Here is a 21941-nt window from a genome sequence, read left to right on the forward strand (position 1 = left end):
TCCTGAATCCCATCTTTACATTGATGTATTATACACGCTACCATTTCGTTTCCTAACTGCTGATATTGGTGGTGAAATATCTCCCCCGCAACCTGCTACCAATGGTACCCATATGGAGTGAAAGTGGATAATTCGTTGTGTAAACCCAAGTCTGCCGTTGTTATGGTGACAGTGCCTGACGTGACGTTCACCCCATCAGTGTATTATTATTATTGGTACATTTATCCTGGTAGTTGCCCCCCGCCCCCAGACAAAAGTTTGTGGTTGCGCCTGTTGTGTATGTGTGTGGGTGTTGAGAGGCGGTAATACGCAAGGTTGAAATAGAGAAAACATTTGCTTGTGGCCTTGAATTTTTTGAAAATTTGCCTTGAAAACCGGGAATTATACTTGAATTTTATCATGGTCCTCAAGTAGCCACCCTGAACATTGTTGATGTTGTTATTTGAATATTATTTTGCAATGTTGTCATGCCAGTCTATGGATCTAAGGCTTATAGATACGATTATCGCAGGAAAAGAAGTAGTCTGTAACAGAAGTACATATGATCTTAACTTTTATTAATGTTTTTGAATTTTGTTTAAGATAGAAGTTATTTATGTTCTGTGTAGATCACATGTAATTAATTAACCCATAACCCTTGGTGCAACAGTTCGTGAAGTACAGTAGAACCCTGTTTTCATGTTCCTCAATTTTACATTTTTTCCACATCATGCAGTCAGTCTTCATTGTCCCAATAGCGCAAAATGTTACAAAATGCACTTAAAAGCACTTGTTAATTTTTAATATTCATTACTGTATACCATTTTAAGTGAATGTTTTCATGAATGTTTTCATTTTCCAGTATGACCACAAAATTGACAAAGAAGAAGAAGAAATGAAGCTAAGGGAACTTCTGAGAGATGATTTTGTCGACGATCCACATTTAAGCGCAAGATCACAGTTAATACCTATCCAGTTACCAATGATGGACACAGGTATTCTATTTTATAGTTTTTTCCTATTAAAGTAGTGGCTTAGTTGAACACCTCCCAGGGTTGCGTGGATTTGTGTAAGTAGCTTTAATTTCTCTGTAGATTGCACGTTAGTGGAATGGTGCTTGTTCTTGGAATAGTGTATCAAACAATTTATTTCATGGCCTATTCATGTTGACGTACTTTGTGGATGAAATTATATTAATCACTGTTTTGTATGTGATAATGTATGGAAGTAAGAATTCATTCATATGTGAACTGGACTTTTTCTGTAGAAAGAAGAAATTCAGAGCAAGCTAATGTGCTCAAGAGAAAGTGCCTGGCAGGCCTTGGCCTGTAATGGCTCTCTCTCTCTCTCTTTTTTTTTTTTTCTTTCTGAATAGAAAATGATCTCGTGTACTTCGCAACATGTCCCATCCTTTCTGGGAGAGAATTTTGATGCATATAATAATATCCTTGTTTGGGTAAGTTCTTGCACCAAATTGCTATATGTTGCAACATATCTATATTCTGTGGATCACTTCACTAACGCGAGATATTTTCTCATTTGATCAGATGTTTTTTTGACTTGTACTAAGTCATTGTTAATTGTAGTTGTTCAGAGGTTACATCAGATTTGAAACCATGGGAAATTACAACTCAATGGGAAGAGGAAGAAATTATGTTAAATTGGACGCAATTTGAGGAAATGAATCGATCTTGTTGTAATGAAAATGAAACTTGAATAGACTGTGATCCTGAAGGAGTTTTAATACAATGTTGTGACCAGGCTTGGAAGAAAATAAATGAAGATATAAGGGCAGTGAACAAGGTGTACTGTGAAGATTTTTCATAAATGTTTTGTACTTTACATGCAGGTGAACCACATGTTCGCTATGTGAAACACTAGGTTATGAGTTTGAATGACAGAAAAATCAATCATTACAATTTTCTGTCTATTTCATTAATATGATGCAAAAACAAAGAAACAAAGTGAATAATATTTCAATTTAAATGATGATTTTTGTTGGTAAGTTTAATTTGAATTTGTAAATAGCAAGTGCATTATTGCACCTATGTGAATATTTCTGTTCCCAAAACTGCAACTTGAAGATAAGGAGAATGATTCCCAAAATTTGCATGATATCACATCCAATGCCAAGTGGATATTGCATTATGTAGAACATGATAAAGATGATTGAAACTTTATGAAGCAGAATGCTAAGAAATATGGAAATGAATTTTTTTAGATCATTTTGGGAAGAATGAAGTGAGTAACTTGTGTCTAGAGTGATTAGCAATCTTATCCACCCTAGTCACACTGTAGAAATTGTTAACTTGAATTAGGAGGTTTTTATAATTAGTTTGACTGGTTTCTTAACACACATTTACATCTAGATGTACTGGCACTTATATTGACACTAATTGGAAGCAGTGAAATAGTGTGACTAATGTAGTGTGTGAAAATCATACGTTTATGCTGCTTTGGAAAACATATGTGGTAAACGGGTGCTCTCTTTTAGGGGCATAATAGAGCAGGGTACTAGGAAGGCATGGATTTAGTGTATGTTAATATGTATTCATTGGGTGCTTATATTAACATTTTTTTCATTAAAGGTAATAAAAATATATCATTGGTTTGGTATGTGCTTTACTTTGGTTGACAGTTGAACTGCCTAGTTTTGTGTACTGGACAGGTTGATTGCTGGGTGCAAATATTCAAAAAATTTTAAATGTCAATTTCAGCTGTACATAACTAAAAATTAATCAAATTATTTTTACGCAAAGGGGAAGAAAACCTTATCTTAATTTTTTTATGTAAATAATATATCTTTTTTTCTTATCATTCATTTTAACATTTTTATAATGCTGTCAATTTCATTTACAAGCATTGTTATGATCAATCTGTCTCAAATACAAGGCGTATTCGTAAAGTAAGTACCGTTTGCAAATATTGCTGCTGTAGCGCTACAGTCGCGACCGTGTGAGTTCCCGCTGACGTCCTTCATCCGTTAGTAAGCCACAGGCAGTCATGGGAGCAGGTCCACTGTCAACTGTGAGAGGTCTTTATTTTTGATGTTTAAAGAAGGCCGTGAGACAGTTCACGATGAGCCAAGGAGCGGTCGGCCATCTGTTGTGACCGAGAATTTGGTGCGTGTGGTCGACGTGGAAATTCGTGAAAACAGATGCTTCACAATATCGTCCCTTTCCATGGAATTTCCACAAATTTCAAGAAAACAGTCCTCTACGAAATTGTGACAGATTGCCTGGAATATCGAAAATTGTGGTCAGCGTTTCGACGAGGATGATGATGTCGAAGCAGGAGTGCATGGATGGCTTTCATCACAGGCGGGAACATTCTATGACGATGAGATACAAAAACCAGTGCCACGCTATGACAAATGCTTGAAAAATGGTGGAAACTACGTAGAAAAATAGTTTAAGGTCTGTAGAATGCAATGCAAATAAAAAAAGGTACAAAACTGTTTTACTTTATTTCTTACACCCTTTCGGTAATTACTTTCCGAATATGCCTCGTAGCTTGACATTTGTATCCGTACTTGTAAAGGGGCACTAAAGTTGGTTGTGGTCGTATACTGTGGCTAGAAGGTATTTGTGTAGACATTTTCATGGGGATTACTTTAAGGCTCGGCTAGACCTTTGGCGTTTGAATGGGCAAATTTTTTCAAATTTTCCTCTCCATTCGAAAAACCTTTTGGATATTTAAAAATATGAAAAATTACATACACTTAGAATTGCTTCTAGAGCATTGACGTGAATTTTTGTGTAGTTTTCTTTCACTGTTGTCTAGATATTATCAATAGTTTAATAGACTACGTAATCATGAAACTATTGATAATATCTAGACAACAGTGAAAGAAAACTACATGAAAATTCACGTCATTGCTCTAGAAGCAATTCTAAGCTTATGTAATTTTTCATATTTTGAAATATCCAAGAGGTTTTTGGAATGGAGAGGAAAATTTGAAAAAAATCGCCCATTTGCATGCCAAAGGTCCAGCCGAGCCTTAAGCAGTGCTTTTTTTTTATGGGAAAGAAAGCTTCCAGTGTTTGTGAAAAGTGATTTACTGTGGTGGCACACATAATAATTAGGTGATGTTAACCATTAATTGTAAGAGTTAGTATAAATAACTATAGTATGTTCATGTGGTTGTTTGTTCATATTTATGTTCGATTTACCTTCCAACAGGTAGCACACAGTACCTGGGATGGTATGGCATTTCATTCTGTACCACCAGATAGAAAAAGCACTACTTTTAAGTATTAATCTTTGAAATGTGATAAATTTGTTAAGTTTTTGGTTCAAATGAAACTAATTGTATGAACAGTGAAACCTTGATTTGATCTTTTTATAACACACCAAAACTTTCTGGTCTCATTAAAGCAACATGTTTGAATATTTCTCCCCATTTTCAATTCTTTCCCTCGATTCTTGAAAAACATGATCAAGGTTTTATTGTATAATGTCACACATGTGCACATTAGGCTGGTCCATTTTCTTTTAAGTTTGGAATTTTGGTTCTCCACAAGGTTGCCCCTGTTTGAGATCACATAAGTTATCCCTCTGTAAAATTTCTACCAAATTGAAGAATATTTAGGGGTCTGTAGGATTGATCATGTTTAGGAGTAAGGTGGAGACTAAGAAAAGAGCTGTTTTTTGTGTTTGAAAGAGAGTAAAACAGATGAAAGTGTATGAACTGAAATTGTCTATATTCTGCATTGTCCAGTGGGTTTTAATCTCCCAAAGTCATTGTCAAGCAACAGGAATTTGTTTTCTATGTAGATGTATGTATGTTTTTGATTCTCATCCTTTGTAACACTAGAGTTGAATTTTTGAGTGAGAGCAATTCAATGCTCTGCACAATCGTTAACAACCTTCAGTTGACGAACCTGTTCTTGCATTTCAATATAAACTGCATCTGTAGGCCACTCTGTAGGATCCTTTACAAAAAATGATGCTGCCTTTTCCCATCCATCAATGAGTAACAAATCGAAAAGAACAGTTTGGTGCTCTGTAATAAAAGACTGGAGTGGATGCTGATGATTGAAAGTTTTTCCGTCAAGTCTGTGCAAAGTTTTTACTTTTGATGGTCGCTGAAGATTTGTCACCATTTCCGGTTTACACTCATTACTAAGTTGCAAATCAAAAAAAGAAAGTGCAACTAAATGTTGAGATAAATACTAGAGTTGGGGACGAAATGCTGGTGATGCAGCAGTTCTAATCTTACGATTAGGGTAATCTTTAATCTGTTCAAGGAGATTGGCATCTTTCAAGGGGGCTCTTGCAGCTATGGGAGCTTCGTTCCAGTAACGACCATATACGAGACTTACAAATAGGCATACTTCTGTGACACTGTTTTTCTCTGCTGTGGTATGAATGAACTGTTCCTGGAACATGTAAATTTTAAGGCTATAGATTGCCTTCGCCATCCAAGGAGCTTGATGAAATGCACCTGGCACACGAAACTTAACTTCAGTTGTATCTAGCTTTTCGAGAAATATCTGACACAGACTTAGCAGTTCGAGGTAGTCGTCTGTAGGCTGTTGCATTTTCATAGCATCGATGTAGTAGTTATGCATTTCATGACTGAGTTTAAGGAGGTTCTCAGAATTAAACAAGTTGTCACATCCTGTAGTAAAATTATTTTTGTCAAAACCCGACCATTGTTTCTGGAAACTTTTAAAATAATTCACATCTGGTCCCCTACTTGGTCCACGTGGTGATTTCTTAGTTTATTTTACTTACAAATCCTAGCGACCTCTAATTGCTTCGAATGGGCTAGTTTTTGCTATACATGCTTCTTTTTGATAAAGGAACAAAATCAAGCTTGTGGAAAGTATGTGCTAAAACTTTTTTTTTTTACCCATAAGAAATGGACCACCCTAGTGCATATGGTAGGTGTTCTATTTCCTATGTTTGCAGGATGACCACAACAGTGTTTGGCCTGAACATGTTGACTTCTAGCATAATTATAGTAGTAGTTAACAGTTGTTTAGAGGCCAAGATTATGTACAGCTTTTGCTTAAAAACATATGCATTTATGTATCAAGAGGTAACTTGTCTTGCCTCGTGTGGAGAAATAACTGTCACAAAAAAGAAAAAAGCTTAACCTTTAGTAGAGGGAAGCCTTGTGTAAAGATAAATGCTCTCCAGACCTTTGTAAGTGCGTGCTTTTCAAACGTGGCGCGAAGTACAAAAAAATTGTAGCTCGAGAACTAATTGTTGTAGATAGATGAAATCAGTTTTGTTTTTCTTTGGAATGACAGGGCTTTTAGCGGAGGTGAAAGTTATACATTGTGCCTCCCAATAATTAGTGTTAAAGGAGGAAAAAAAAGAAAAAATTGATTTAAAAAAAATTGCATACTGCTAATATTACTTCCTGTGTCCCCCACAATAGACCGAAGTGAATGAAAAATATAGTATATAGGAGTGGCACATTCCTACAACAATGCAAAGTTCTTGGGTTAAAAAATAATAACATTGAGAGTGGCAGTGTTGCCAACTTTGGGAAGGATTTCCAGAATTTCACTTTTAGTGTTGGCCTATGGGTGCTGGATGGAACAAATTTGTTGGGGAAGTACGACAAAAGACCACTCTTTTAGGATATGTAATACCCACACTCCAAGTTTGAAAAACAAATAGAAATTACGGCATTTGGAAATGTTGCTTAATTTTGAAATTTGCACCTTTGATTCCAGGTCCCCACTGGACCCTAATTACCACAGCTTGTTAAAGTGTTCTTTTGTTCTCATTATAACATGCAAAACTGAAATATATATTTAGTTATTATAATCTCCATCCATCCTCAATGGCTTTACCAATGATGGGACATAAATATCCTATCCATCTGCTAAAGGTTAAATGCTTTTCAACTATATGATCTAGTCACATTCATTCAAATAACTATTCGGAATATTACACACACACACAGATGTTTCTTCCTTGAAACATTGGTATATTTATTAAATGTTGCATATTTCATAGGTTTTAATGCCATGGAGGCTGATATATCTGAGACTGACGTTTATTACTTGGTTTATGTAATTTTCAGACAGATGTCACTTATCACTGGTGGAAAAAATTGTGATTTTTCACCTGCAGATATCCTAAATTTTCAGCTTTGACATGACAAGTTCCAACTGTCTATGATAATTATTGCATTATTGTAATTCCAAGGGAGAGCAGGTTGGAAAAGTTCACGAACAGGTAAGAAGATCTTACCTTAGACAGATTCTTCTTGTTCGAACCCAATCAATATTCTATTACAATTTCATTGCTTCGTTGTGAAGAAAACAAATACAGGGATGTTCATGTTGTACATTTGCAGCATATTGATACACTATTTGTTGGAACACTACTGAACACTACTCCTTTGGAGTACAAAAAATTACCACCTCATGCAAGAAACACCAATAATGCAATTGAGAAAAAATACAAGACAATATTTGAAAATATATCAAGTTTTTCTTGACTGTAATTGTCTCATGAAAAAAAAAGATGCCAAATTTGTCTTGCCAGAAATAATTAACAGTGTATTGGTGCTGTTTTAGTATTTTTAACATGTGTGATTGTACAAACATTGGTAATCTGCATTCACCATGACACGTGTTTTTATGCATAAGAAAAATGTATAAGAAATAAAAAAATGAATGCTATTTATAGGTATATCAGATTGGTAATGCTATGATAAAACTGATGCACATGTCCTACATCAGCCAGTGTTGTTAGAGTACTTATTAATCTGTCCCATGTAAGGTTAGGATGGTACAGCAAGGGTGAGAAATAGAGGTAGCCATTGGAAAATAAATTAAAAATAGTATGTTGTTTTCAAGTTGTCTCTCTTAACGAGGAACGCTAGTGGCAACCCTGCCACGTGCCCCTGGTAGTTATGTCAGAGCAAGCGTTTGCTGTGTTGGGTTGCATACGTACAGGATAGATTTTAAGTGCTTATAGCGCAGAAACTAAGCACTTTTGAGGTAAACTTTATAGGGGAAAGTTACTTGTTTTTATGATATCTACCAGCACCCAAGCGTTGTTGAAAGAGTTTTGCGACACCCTGTATATTAAAAGTACACAAAAGTAATGTGCTTCTGAACAGTGGCAAATACTCCATATACTCAAAGGTAGCATGCGTTGCCCCTGTCTATTGAATGACAGGTTAGCTAGTATTGAACATTTTTGTAAGATAAAGTGTCATACCTACTCAAGATATGAAAGGATGAGTTCGAGTGTTTTGTAGCATCCAGTACCGTATTTGTGTTTGCCACTGCTTCTGAATAACAGTCAGTCAATATTTCATTGTTAAGTGTGGTCATCCTGATGGTAACATATTTGTACAGTAAACTTTAAGTTCAGTATTGTATTAAATTCTGTGTATTTTGCATTTTTTTAAAATATTAAGCAACATCTTTCACAAGGTTATAATAAAATATATATAAACCACTGTGCAAGGAATATAGTTTGAGAGTGACATAGCCAGTACCAAGGTAGAAGAATTACTTTATGCTTGCATAATGCAGCTAACTTTTGCAGGAAGTCTTTTCAAAAGGGAAGGAGGTGTTCCAGATGCACAGATAAAGATGGAAGATATGCAAATTGATGGTGTGAAAAGTAAGTATGAGTATGAGAGAAATTATCAGTTGCATGAGTTATGTTACTTTTTAAAGTTATCATTCCTAGACAGAATAACCTCGAAATGAAAAAAGACAGCTGGGTACTTGTGGAAAAAGGTAAGTAGATTCTCTGTCAATGACTTCATTTAATTCTTTAGTAGTGAGATAGGTGCTCAAGTTTGAAAGCCGTTACTTTATATGGCTACTCAAGTGTCCTGTTTCAAGCCACATTTTTTCAGATGTCCTTGGAAGTTCTCATATATAGTACACACACAAGTACTTGAGATGTGGTGATCTCGGGATTTCTTTGCTGGATGCAGCATGGCACTTTTGCAGAGTCTGAATATTCTGAGTTTAGCACTGTGGTCTGAGGTGTCAGGCTTTGGGCTTGATCTACGTGATACGTACAAGCTGATTCTAGTCTCCTGGGTGGAAGCGTAACAACTTTTCTCCTGAAATTTTGCTCAGTTCCTCAGGCTGCCCACCATTATGGAGAAATTAAGTAACCCGGTGATGGAAACCTACAATAACGACTGGGAGTTTGTCGTGCTGACAAATACGTCACCCCATAACTGGTTTGATGATCTCCCACCTCTGCTGAGTCATGCAAGAGTGAGGCCGGTAGGAGGTGGATAGACCTTAGCCCTCAAGGGTTGTTATGCTATGGGTTAAATATTCTGAAATTATGCAAAATGCACACTTAGTCTTTTCTTTATGTAACAGCATGACAGGGAGATATGAATTTTTTGAATAAATAATTATTTTATACAAAATTATGAATATTTTAAAACATAACTCGTGAATATTGAAGTGGCATGGTTCCAAATGTAAACTGTATTTTTTATATTTATAATTTGAACCACTTTAAATTGTTTTCGATTTCCAAGTATCAGCACTGGTGGAAGTAGTAAGAGTGTTGGCACACATCTGTATAAAGTCAAAAGTAGTATCAGCTGAACCCTAGATCATATCCGTGTATAATGTTATGGATATTACTTTCCCAGCTGTACCTCTGATTTGAATTTTTAGTAGGATTGGGCCCTTACCATTTTGAACTGATACAATGCTGATACTCCCATGGATACCGATGTGCATACTTGAACATTGTAACAATTAAAAGTTGTTCTGAATATTTTATAAATATTGCAAGTATACCACATCAATCTACCAGAGTTTTGTTTTGAAATATTTGACAAATTATAGAAGAGGTATTTGGAATATTAAAGTAGCTTTAATTTAATTATGAAATTTACTTTTGCCACACAGTGATGGTGCAAAATAAATTAAAATTTTGAATTATAATCATTTACATGAAATTAGTAAAGTGTTTCCCTGTCCCTGTCCTATATGAAGGCATATAGGGGTGTGGAGTTAGGACTCCGCACTTTCTTGATCACGGCCAAATATGGGGGTGATATGATCAGCACCATGCCCCTGGCCACCTTAACCCCTTCAAGTTTCCTCCAGGTACCCACTTTATATGATGCTGAATGGGTGCCGGAGCCACTTGAACAAGTGGTAAAAATCCTGGTTCTCCCCTGTGTTTCTCTCATGGTGGTCAGATGCCCTAACGACTGAGGTATCACGGCTTCATGAAATTAGACTCTGTGAAATTGTCTTTCAGTATTTTTGCAGACCCCACAGGATGTCTATACACCAAAACGTAGTGCTGGTATTTGTGTACAGATATCTTCCTTTGGCTCAGCCATGATTTTACTGATATGCAAGAAATCTATTTTTTCTTGTTTTTAATTGGTGTGCATAATGTAGTTGTTATATTCAATACAACATAATATGGTATATTCTTGAATATAGACCATACATTGAGTTGTTCCTCTGCTGAGATATTTGATTTTGTATTTGCAAAGTACAAGTGCAATGATAGCTATAACTTGACTGTGTTTTTTGTATTTAATGAAGTGAAATTTTTATATTGAAGGTATTCTGAATTGCTGTTGGAATATAGTATTACTTAAGGTAATTTTAAGTAGTATGTGTGCAGATTTCTCCAAGACTTTGATGAGCCATTATAAATACTAGTAATGCTGTTACATATCTGTTTTTACTTACATGTTAGGAACAAGGATTTGATTGTTATTTGCAAATGTGTATTGCACACTTTTTCATCATTTATTTCAAAAATTACACAACTTTTTACGTGACCAAAACAAATGCAGGTGTATCAACAAATAATGGGAATAATAGTATTATTTTAAGACTGTTGGCTCTCTTTATTGAATTTTGATCACAAACTTTTGAAAGTGTCTTCTTCTGAAGTGACACTGATGCCAATATTCAATCCATTTTTTAAAAGCAAACATTGAAACCCTTCTTTGACAATCTGTTAAGCACACCCAAAACAGGGTTAATCAGCCCACTGTCTGATTGAAAATGGCATCCACAAAGTTCTTTGATCACATACCTCTTCAGTGGCATCAAAATAGTATTGCACGATGAATGTAAATTTTACAAAACCACATGATCAATTGTAAACCATTCCAGTTTTGTCAAAAAATGCATTTGCCACATGCTGCTATAACTTCATGTCCATCCTGTGTACTTGAATCACATCCTAAAAGAAAGCTACCTCTCACGAAATCTATAGTTCCAGAACAGTGGTACTTATCTCACATTGTCATACAAAGTCATGCTTCTTTTGACAACAACTGATGGACACTAGCGTGCTTGCATTTAAGCAGAATAAAATCAGTCTTTTTTTTTTATACATAGTACCTTTGTACTGTGAACCAGAATTTATAAATAAATAGCCAGTCCTTGTCGCTAAACACACTTTTTTGGGTGTTATTGAAGTTATGAATCTTAGAACTTCTGGTCTAGAGAGACAGATAACAGTGGTAATTGAGCTAAATTCAATTATAAAACAGCCAATGAAAATCTGCTTGGAAGGCTTTGGTCCTAAAGCTAAACTAGTTGCAAGGGTACCCATGGGTTGGCTCCTTATAATAATAAAAGTTTTAAAAGGTAAAGTAAAGGTAAAGTGTTGCCCTGTGCATAGCACCACGCCATGAAGGCGTATAGGGGGTGTGGGGGTAACGCCCCACACTTTCTTGATCCGGTCGTGAGTGGGGGTGATGTGATCAGCATCATGCCCCTGACCGCCTTTACCCCCCAGGGTTTCCCCCAGGTACCCATGTTATTCGACGCTGGGTAGGCGCCGGGGCCGCTTCCACCGTTAGAAAAGTTCCCGGATTTGAACCGGCCGGGGATCGAACCCGGGATAATAAAAGTTTTACGATTACATTAAACCACCATAATTCTCCCCATAAAACAATTAAAATCAGTTGGCTACCATGCACATTGAATTCTCCATTGCTTGCCACAATTAATTTGCATTCTCTTTCAAACTGGGGAAGTATAAAATGGATTGAGTTAAGTTTAAGTGCTCACCCCTGAGTTAGTTTGTTTCAGAACCCTCCCCCTCCCACTTCACTGTCTCTGCTCACTTTATATTCTCTTTTGAGTTAAATTTAGGTAGCACTGAAATAAGACAAACAACTCAGATTGGGTGGAATATAGTGCTGGATGGCCACAATTACAGTTGCCGTACTCTGAGCCCTCTGTAGCCTTTTCCAAGTATCGGATTGTGCTGGAACTTGGTATGGAGGATATGGAGACCATGAGGAAGCGAATGCTCATAAAAAAAAATAGTTCAACTTTTCACCACCATGTTTAAATGTGGCACTGAAGTAACAACAGCCAGTAATTTGAGTTTATGTTGATACAGCAGTGTTTACTATGCACCCTGTCAATGTGGACGACCCTTTCGAAGCATAAGACAGTGTGATGAATGGTCGCATGAAGTGTTTCCTTGGATGTTCACAGTGCACCCAATTTCACCACCACATGCATCTGATGGTGAAAATTTGAACTATTTTTTTCTACCAGTATTTGCTTCCTCATGGTCTTCATAGCCTCTAAACCAAGTTTCAGTGCAATCCGTTGCTTCGAACAGGCTCCAGAGGTTTAGCAAACAAATCAATAATTTGAAACTGCAATATGAACTAACAACATTTTATCAGATTTTCTCCTCATCTTGTTATGTGTAATAAAAGATGATTATCCTTTAATTCAGTGCTTATTTATCTTGAATGTCAGAGTATATTCTTGGAATGTTTGATATTAAATAATGAATAATGATATTAACACACATTTTATGTTAATGCTTAGCGACTTGAAGCAATAGCATAACAGTATTTTTTGTTTTCAATATAGTTAAAAAGGAAGTGTTTGACGAAGAGATAGACTCGAAGGCTCAAGTAAAGAAAGAATTGAAAACAGAAGACTTCAATAAGATGGGTGGGGGAAAAGAGAAACAGCTTCCAGATTTGTTCCAGAATCAAGGAGAATTCCTGTTCTTTCAGGTGAGTGTTTTAAGTAAGGTTAATGCTTTTTTTTTACTTCTACATTTTACAATATTTAAATATTCAATATTTGGTTTCTCTTAAGAGAAAAGTATACTCAAGTACAAATATTTTTGAAGAACCTGTTGGATTCATTCATTCCTTAAATAGTACATGCGATTATTACACTGATGGGCTATTCTAGGCTGAGCTTATCAGTGTATTGACTGTTATCTTTACCTTTTTACGAATTAGAAGGTATGGATTAGAATTTAACACGTTAACTGCCACAATGGAAGGAAAAGAAATTCCCTGTGGCGACTATGTTTTATTACAAGAAGATAATAAAAACATTGAAAGCAATATGTTTCTTGATGATTAAATGAAAAATTGATATTTTTAATTATTTTGTGTGTGCAAGTCATGTGCAACTCAATGCGGTGCTAGAATCAATTATTACACTGCACGCCATGCAAGTTATATTTGGCTATCAGTAGGAATGTGCCGAAGCCGATTACAGATATATATAAAAATCGGCAGAAATTGACACATCGGCATTGGCAAAAATCCGATATTTAAACCGGTACAGATTATACTAGAGTTTTACCTTCTAATAAGTTTTATATTTTAGTTTTGTAAGATGTATTGAAAATTAGGTTATGATTCATCATTATTGTAGAGTTTTTGTAATAAAAGTATTGCAAACACTCATTCAGAGGATCAACCTAACTCAAAATCGGAAATAAAACAGTACATTGCTGAACCAGGATCTGGTGTTGTATTGGAAATTCAAAAATGAGTATTCAAACTTGAAGCAAGTGCTGAGAAAATACTTGGGCATACCTGCTGCATCAGTATTCAGTGATTGAGTGTTCAGTGTTGCTGAACAGATTTGTGATAAGACAAGAAGTAGGTTACTTCCTGAAGTGCTTCCAAAACTCGTGTTTCTGAAGTTGAATCTGGTAGCAGTAAATTTTCAACATTATGAACAGGAATTCATTTTGCATTTCATAGAACTGCTTGTGTACCAATGTAAAATCTCTTGAGAATCCATATTCTTCTTAAAGGTTCACATAACCACCTTTCGTAGATGCAAATGTACATTCGCATCTCTTGAGAATATATATGTAGCTATATACATATGATATGCAATACAAATGTACATAGCAAAATTATTTTTGTCATGCTGAAAATAACATACTATTTCTGTTTAATAATCTTATGTATCAGAATCGGTTAAATATCGGCATCGGTATCTGTTCCAAAAATTATTGGTGAGTACATCGGCATTGGTAAATTTTCAGCGTCGTCACATCCCTAGCTATCAGCATATATATTTTTTTTTTTCAAGTATTGTTATTTTGTTTGAGCATAGAGTGTCTTGTTATTTGTAACATATGACTGCCGTATACTATTGTATTGATATTGTTTGAGGAGCTGGCCAGCAATAATTGAAGGCCAAATGCACAATTGGAGAAACTTGAAAACAGTTCATGAGTGAAAATGTTTTTCTGTTTTCTTGTTAGATTTAAGTGAAATTAAAAGGCAAAAATAAATATACAAAAAGGTAATGTACATCTATTCATTTGTTTCATGCTTTCTAAATTGTTTATATTGATTGTAACAATAACAGGAACACTAAATAATATTTTCAGGAACCATCTGCAAAATTTTGTCCGCAGGGCCACTCTTCACGTAACATGTATGTTCTAGCATGAGTTGTCTGTCCGCCACGAGGCAAGGTAAAGAGATGTGCAAGTTAAATATGCTTCACGAGGCCCTGGGTGTAAAACTAACATAATTTAAATACAACTCGCATGGCAGTTAATGTGTTAAATTACTGATCTCATCTGATACTTTTCTATATTTTGGGCAAAATGCCAGACAACACTTTTGCAGTCCATATATCCTGGAAATTATACAGAATTCAAAATGAAGTAAACTTTGCACCATTATTGTATTGGAAAATTGATGTCATGATTAAATGACAGCTATTTCAATACTGTGTGAATATATTAAAGTATGTAATGGTATTGGTTCAACCTTAGGAAGTTCCTTTTAGAAAAATGTGACACACAAACTCAAGGATTTTTTGTAGACATAGGAAGAGACATCATACAAATAGATGGACCCAGTGGCATCAGTATGCTAGTAAATTATGACTGTTTTGATGAAAGCTTGTTAGATTTCTTTTTTTTACATGTTGCCAGAATTTACTATTTACTTAAAAATATACTAATTATTGTTTTCTGCACACAACAGGCCCTTTTATAGTACATTGAATTAATTACATTTTGAATTTTTTTTAAAAGCATGCAAATGTTACATGCACAGAGTACCATGTAATACAAAAGTTGACACATGTATACAGTTGATTCTTTTTAATTTGAACTTCCAAGTGGACACAAAAAATTAAAATTAACAAAAACATATATTATTAAAGAACAAAACTACTTTACCTCAGTATGAACAACAATAATGAACATGCAGTTCACCTTACTGTAAAAATTGCCATATTTTGTATGTTGTCCTAAAGTGTAAGGCAGGTGGCCGCAGTGGCTCAGTCGGTAACTCATCTGACTACCATGCTAAAGGTCCCGGGTTCGATCCCCGGCCGGTTCAAATCCAGGAACTTTTCTAACGATGGAAGCGGCCCCGGCACCCACCCAGCGTCGAATAACATGGGTACCTGGGGGAAACCCTGGGGGGTAAAGGCGGTCAGGGGCGTGATGCTGATCACATCACCCCCACTCACGACCGGATCAAGAAAGTATGGGGCGTTACCCCCACACCCCTATACGCCTTCATGGCGTGGTGCTAAGCACAGGGGAACACTTTACCTTTTTACCTAAAGTGTAAGGCAAGACAATTATTCTCTACTAGTAAATAAAAAAACACGTTAGGTAAGTACACTGTAATTACACACAAAATCACATACACGTGTAACAACATTAGCTACCTGTTCTTACTTAAAAAAGTTCATGATTTTTATTTGCTATTTCTGTTTATTATTATACCAAAAAAGAAAAAGTAAAATGCTCCCCTGTGGTTTGCACCATGCCATGAAGGGGTATAGGGGGCATGGAGTTAGGGACCCCACACTTTCTTGATCACGGCTGAAGGTGTGGGTGATGTGATCAGCACCATGGCCCTGGCTGCCTTTACCTCCCCAGAGTTTCCTCCAGGTACCCATTTTATACGACTCTGGGTGGGTGCCGGAGCCACTTGAACAGGTTGAAAAAAATCCCAGTTCTCCCCTGCCGGGGATAGAACCCGGGTGTCTCGCATGGTAGTCAGACACCCTAATGACTGAGCTACCACGGCTGCTGTTTATTATTATACGGTTTTCAAAATCTTCATTTGTTGAGATTCAACGTGCCACGCTTCAACATTATGAACAACTTACCCTAAGTAATCAACTTACAACTGAGGGCAGATAAGATTTTTTACAAATCATTGGCTAGAGGGAGTTCAACTATGAATGCCCGCGCACAAGAGGGACAGATAATCCCACTTTACTGAGGAGAGGGTGGAGGCTGCGTACCAGGAAACCGAAACTTTCTCTTCCCTATGGCTATCTCTGGATAGCTGCCTTTAAATTATCCAAATAAAAAGGCTTGAAAATTCAAATTACATATGAATTTGTAATGTTGGTTTGAATACGAATTTCAAGGGGAATAAACTTCAGTTCGAATTACAGAATAATTTAACCCTTAAACAGAAACATCGGTCTGTGAGACTTTAGTGTTTTGTAGTTCTACAGTGTGGCAACACTGATTGAGCTGTCTCTCTCCCCTCCACAGTACCTTATTATCAACCACTTGCCTACACTCTGCACATGTTACTGCTCAGTTTGTAACTGTTTGTTACGAGAGACTTATTGTTGTTTGAAAACGTGCAGACCTGGTGTTTCGCATTACGTATTCAATGCCAAGGTTGGAAGTGATTTAAATAATACATTTTCTTAGTTTTGTTCCCATGTAATTTTAGTTTTCAATAAGTTTGAGTTACTTACTAATCATGATTTTGCTCTTTTATTGTCTAAAAAACTTTAAAAAATGTAATAACAAATATTAAAAAATAAGGTGTTTCAGACCAGATGTTTCTAATTATGAAGTAAGTATCGCATGTGCAATATCAAATGAGTAAAAGTTGGAAGTGATTTACATAATACATTTTCTTAGTTTTGTTCCCATGTAATTTTAGTTTTCAATAAATTTGAGTTATTAATCATCATTTTGCCCTTTTATTGTCTAAAAAAAATGTAATAACAAATATTAAAAAATAAGGTGTCTCAGACCGGATGTTTCTAATTATGAAGTAAAGACCTATGTTTCTGTTTAAGGGTTAAATTATCAAAGTTCAAATTTAAAAAAAAGTCCACTGTACACCTTTTGGTAAAGGTACATTGTATTTATTAAATAGAATCTAATGAGCCTTCCACTTCCATTTAAGCTTCCAGATTGTCTACCTGGCCTGAGGCCCGAGAAGGAAAAGCCAAGAAAGGAAATTAAGAACTCTCAGGAACAACCCCCAGCTTCCACATCTCAACCAATGAAGGATGAACCTTCAGCAGAGGTACAATACTCTCATATGTTAATTTTCATTTCATTTTTTTATCTCCTATAACAAGGGCTCTGAAATTGATCAACTAAAAGTTCTCAAAAATATAACCTAGAAAATGATCTTGAGGTAATATAAAAATGACCATTCAATTATATATAAAATGATGACGTATCAATCACGCTTCAGTTTTTGTAAATGACAAAAGAGACTACTTTTGCAATTAGCAGTATATTTAGTGATGTAAATACTGTAACTAAGGAAATAACTAAATATGGAGAAACTAGTACTCACTTTATCCGCGAAACTGTTTTTTCTTCTTTGTTCTATTAATTTCAGTGGCCACTGCCACATTGCTGTACTATACTGTAATGTACTGTACTGTTCTGTACTGAGAGTTCCAACGAGCGACAGATCTGGAAAACTGGGAAAAGTCAGGGAATTTGAGGTGTCAAAAAAGTCAGGGAATTTTGTCTTGATATAAATTTTTTTTAAAGATATTGTTATGGAACTCATCATTAGATTGTTACTGTGGTTGTACATGTTTTAGCTTTAATGTAACAACGTGAACCTCGAATACTTCCGTTATCAGCACAAAAGTACCACAAGGCATCTGGACACAAACCTGTAGATATTTGCAAATATAATTGACATGTAGCTGGGCGTGAACAGCCACATGTAAGCTGTAAGTCCAATAAAATTTATTGTTGTTGATATTTGGCATGTAGCCTGAGACAAAATCCGATATTGACACTTCATTTTGAATACGTTTTTTCCCATTTCTCATATCATTGGGTCACTTCCCCCTTCCCCTGAGATGACTGCTGATCTTCTGGCTGGTAGGCTATGATGTTCGGTCTACAGAAATGACGTCACAGATACGATCAAATGTTGTGTTGGGTTGCCAGCATCCAGGCGGCAAAACTGTCTTTTTTGAACAGCTGTAGCATTGAATCGACGCACCAACATGAAAAATGTTACTAAAAAAAGTTGTTTGTTTTGATGTCCTGTATACGAATCTGTAGTCCGTGGGCGCCATTAAAATGACACCCTATATAATAAGAATAGATAATTCAGTTACATATATTATTTAGTTATTATCTCTCTCTTTTTTCTCTCCAAGATTGTTCAGACCATTCTGGTGTCCAGAACGTATTTATTGATTTATGACATTTGTGAATTGATATTATATATTTTTAATATTAGGGGTGTATGTTATTTACGTACATTTTCCATAAGATATTAACATCTGAGTTTAAATAGATAAAATTATGATTAATATTGCAAAATGATATGATACAAAGAATATGATTACACAAATATAGTTATAATAATTACATGAATGAAATACAACAAGCACTCATGAAGTTACTGTTAGTTGGTTACTCAGTTTAATGATACATTTTCAAGGAGATAAGTATTTCAATAAGATTCGAACATTATCTAACTTGAGTTTGTCTCTTGGGAGAAACTGGTATTCAGCAGCAATTTGTCTGGGATGTTTTATGCCAGTTTAGTGTGCCCTCTATTGAAAAAGTATTGTGGTTATTCGGGAGTTAAGCTCTCGGGAGTTAGAAGGAAGTTTGTTTAAATACAAAAAGATTAGAGGGTCTGTATGTATTTGTATTATTTTTGTGGTTACTTTTTTTAATTTACTATTTTTATCCCAAGAAACTCTAAATTTTCAAACATGCTTGTTACTTACGTGAAATTTAGAAATTTCGTATTTACACATTGCACAATTTAATAGTCAAATCCTATTAATTTCGAAGATCCTCTGTCTTCATTCACTAAGGGTACAGCATCTGGAGCGGAGATGGTACCACGTCACTGCTTTGTTTGTTCCCGGGTGGCATTAGTTGCAATTTCTCCCGTTCGGCAGCGCTGGCATGTGTATCCTGGTTTGCGTCGTCTGCTTCCTGTTGTCAGGTGGCACTGCCGGGTGGTGGTTGGGAGGCTGGGTTGTGCTGCTCGGTGCGGTGCAGTTCCTGTTCCCCGTGTGGCTGGGTGGTGGGGGGTTGAGTATGCACACCATATCTTTTCTTATTCAGGTTGGGGATCTTTTTGAGGATTGGGTACCAAGTCCAGTGTTCCTGTCCATTGTCCAGGTTGAGTGCTGGTTTCTGTTGGATGATAGCATGGGTTTCTTTGACAGTGTTTGCTATGAGAGAGCCGGTTAGGTGAAGTATGGATACCGAGGCGATGGTGTGGTTTGTGGAGTGGAGGTGTTGAGATAGGACTGATTTTGGTGTGTCTTTATCTGTTATGTGTTCATTAACCCGTTCTTGGACAGTGCAGATGGTTCTCCCAATGTAGGTTTTGTGTCATTGGCATGTGGCCTTGTAGACACCCAGGGATGCAAGTTTGGGTAGGTAGTATCTCTTGAAGTTGGGTAGTGCTCTTCCGATTTGGGATATGTGTTTGTGTGCCAGTCGGATGTTGAAGGGTTTGAGGGCCTTGGCGAATTTGCCTGATGTGGTGGGGTGGTATGGAAAAGCGATCCATTTGGTTTTGGAATTTTGGTTCGGGTTATCACTGTCTCGTGGGTGTCTGAGCTGGGCTTCTGCATTTGCACACCACATGGATAGCTGGCATTCGGTGCAACCATTGTTTAGTCCTATTTCAGTTACGCATGCTATTTCATCTTGGAGGTCGTCTTCTGTGCAGCTGTGTGTGAAGGCTCTTCTGTAGAAGTTCATCCATACTCCAGCTTTCTGTTTTGGTGGGTGGTTGAATTTGGCATGGATGTACTGGGTGCCCGAACCTGGTTTCCTGTATACGGATGTGATGAATTTGTCTTTGTGTCGTTGGATGCTTAGGTCGAGAAAGTTGAGGTGGCCTTTTTCTTCCGTTTCAACGGTGAAATTTATGTTAGGATGTATGTTGTTGAGGGCAGTTAGGAGATGGTTTAAGTCCTCTTCCTGTTTGTAAATGACTAGGGTGTCATCGGCATATCTTCCGTATCTTATATGCGCAAACTCTGGCTGGGTGATTATTGTCTTCTCTGCCACATGTAGCACAATGTTGGATAGGGGTGTTAGTTTAATTTATTTAAGTTTTAATTAGTTTTATCTGGGCCGAATCCTTTAAATGTAACGCTGGTGCTCTTCTCCAGATAGATGTGGTGGTTGGGTTCTCCCTCTAGCCACCGCTTCCTGTCTTCCCATAGACGTGGTGAGATTCCAACTTCGCGACGCTTCCTCCGGTGCTTCCTCCACTTCTGCTTGGCTTCCTTGTGTGGTCGAGGGTGGTCCCCGGGGAGGGGCCTGATGTTGCCGCCTGGATAATCATTTGAGTTGGGAGGGGGGTGGGGGTGGCAGTCGTCTTTTTTGTTCTTCCATGTATCGTTTTAACTCAGCCTGTGAGAATAGGTCGGTTAGTTCATTGAGCTTGTGTTTGTGCAGACCATGCAGCAATTGGAAGGTGTTCGTGTCCGGTAAAGCCTGCCTGGCGAGCATAATTCTCTCGTTGGACGTGGGAAAAAATTACACTTGGTGTTCCGGAGTGTCTACCTCATTCTAGGGGTGTATGTTATTTAGTCGGTTTCCCTTTTCCAAAATGTCTTTAGATACGATCCATACGGGCTGTACCCGGTGAGAAAGTGCACTAGGCCTCTTGTTGGTAGGAAAATATTTTGTGATATGTATTCTTGCATATTTGGGATAAACTGATACAGTCTCCTTCCCCTATCTTACGTTTCCACTCTGTCTGCCATTCCTGATTAACCTGTTTAGTTCCGGGAAAGTGGGATAAAAGTTTCCCATTATTTCCATTATCTGCCTCTTGTGCTCCTTTTTGAAATGAAACGATAACGCTCTTATTTTGACTAGGCAGTCCACTGGTAAGACACCCATTATGACGAATAATGCTTGAGTCGGTGTGGTTTTAAAGGTGCCGGTGAGTCTGAGCATTGCCTTCCTCTTCAAAGATCTTAGCACTTGCGTTTATGTTTTTTTCTTAAGAAATTTAGCTCATGCGGATGCACCGTATGTTATTATTGAGTTATAAATAGACAACAGATACGTTCTGATCACTGGGGGGGGGGGGGGCAATTTATAATTGTTGGAATCTAATGTTGCCAATTTATTCATTATTGCCTCCCCCTTCGTGGTAATATCTTCTATGTGCTTGGTGAAAAACATCCCTTTCTTTAGGGTAACCCCTAGATATTTAGCCTCCATTACTCTTTTAATTGGTGCACTATTAAGTTTTATCTGGGGGTTCCGGTTTTTTCTGAGCTTTCCCTTTAGATTTGTAAATTTCACGTGCAGAATTGAGAATTCTCAAGCAAGGTTCAAAGTTGATGTTCCATAGCTGTGGGCCCAGCACGGAACCCTGTGGACATCCTTTTTCATTATTTTCGATAGATTTCCTTCGGGTAGGTTGATAAATACTCTTCTGTTTGTGAACTAATTTTCCAGAAGTGAATCCG

The 21941-nt window shown here is 36.8% G+C and overlaps 1 protein-coding gene across 4 annotated transcripts in view; it reads left to right on the forward strand.

Moving 5' to 3' along the window:
- Polr3D (RNA polymerase III subunit C53) overlaps positions 1–21941 on the forward strand; it is a 53246-nt gene that overhangs the window by 20657 nt on the left and 10648 nt on the right. For 3 of the 4 annotated variants that reach the window (XM_083112091.1, XM_083112080.1, XM_083112087.1), the window contains exons 5-8: positions 842–974; positions 8506–8583; positions 12819–12967; positions 17402–17524. In XM_083112091.1, the coding sequence (XP_082968217.1) occupies positions 842–974; positions 8506–8583; positions 12819–12967; positions 17402–17524 (483 nt within the window). The remainder of the gene's footprint in view (positions 1–841; positions 975–8505; positions 8584–12818; positions 12968–17401; positions 17525–21941) is intronic. The other variant, XM_083112097.1, reaches the window with a different exon arrangement.

The sequence above is a fragment of the Lepisma saccharinum genome, chromosome 1, assembly GCF_977018435.1.
Source record: "Lepisma saccharinum chromosome 1, izLepSacc3.1, whole genome shotgun sequence".
In the NCBI taxonomy this organism is placed as follows: domain Eukaryota; kingdom Metazoa; phylum Arthropoda; class Insecta; order Zygentoma; family Lepismatidae; genus Lepisma; species Lepisma saccharinum.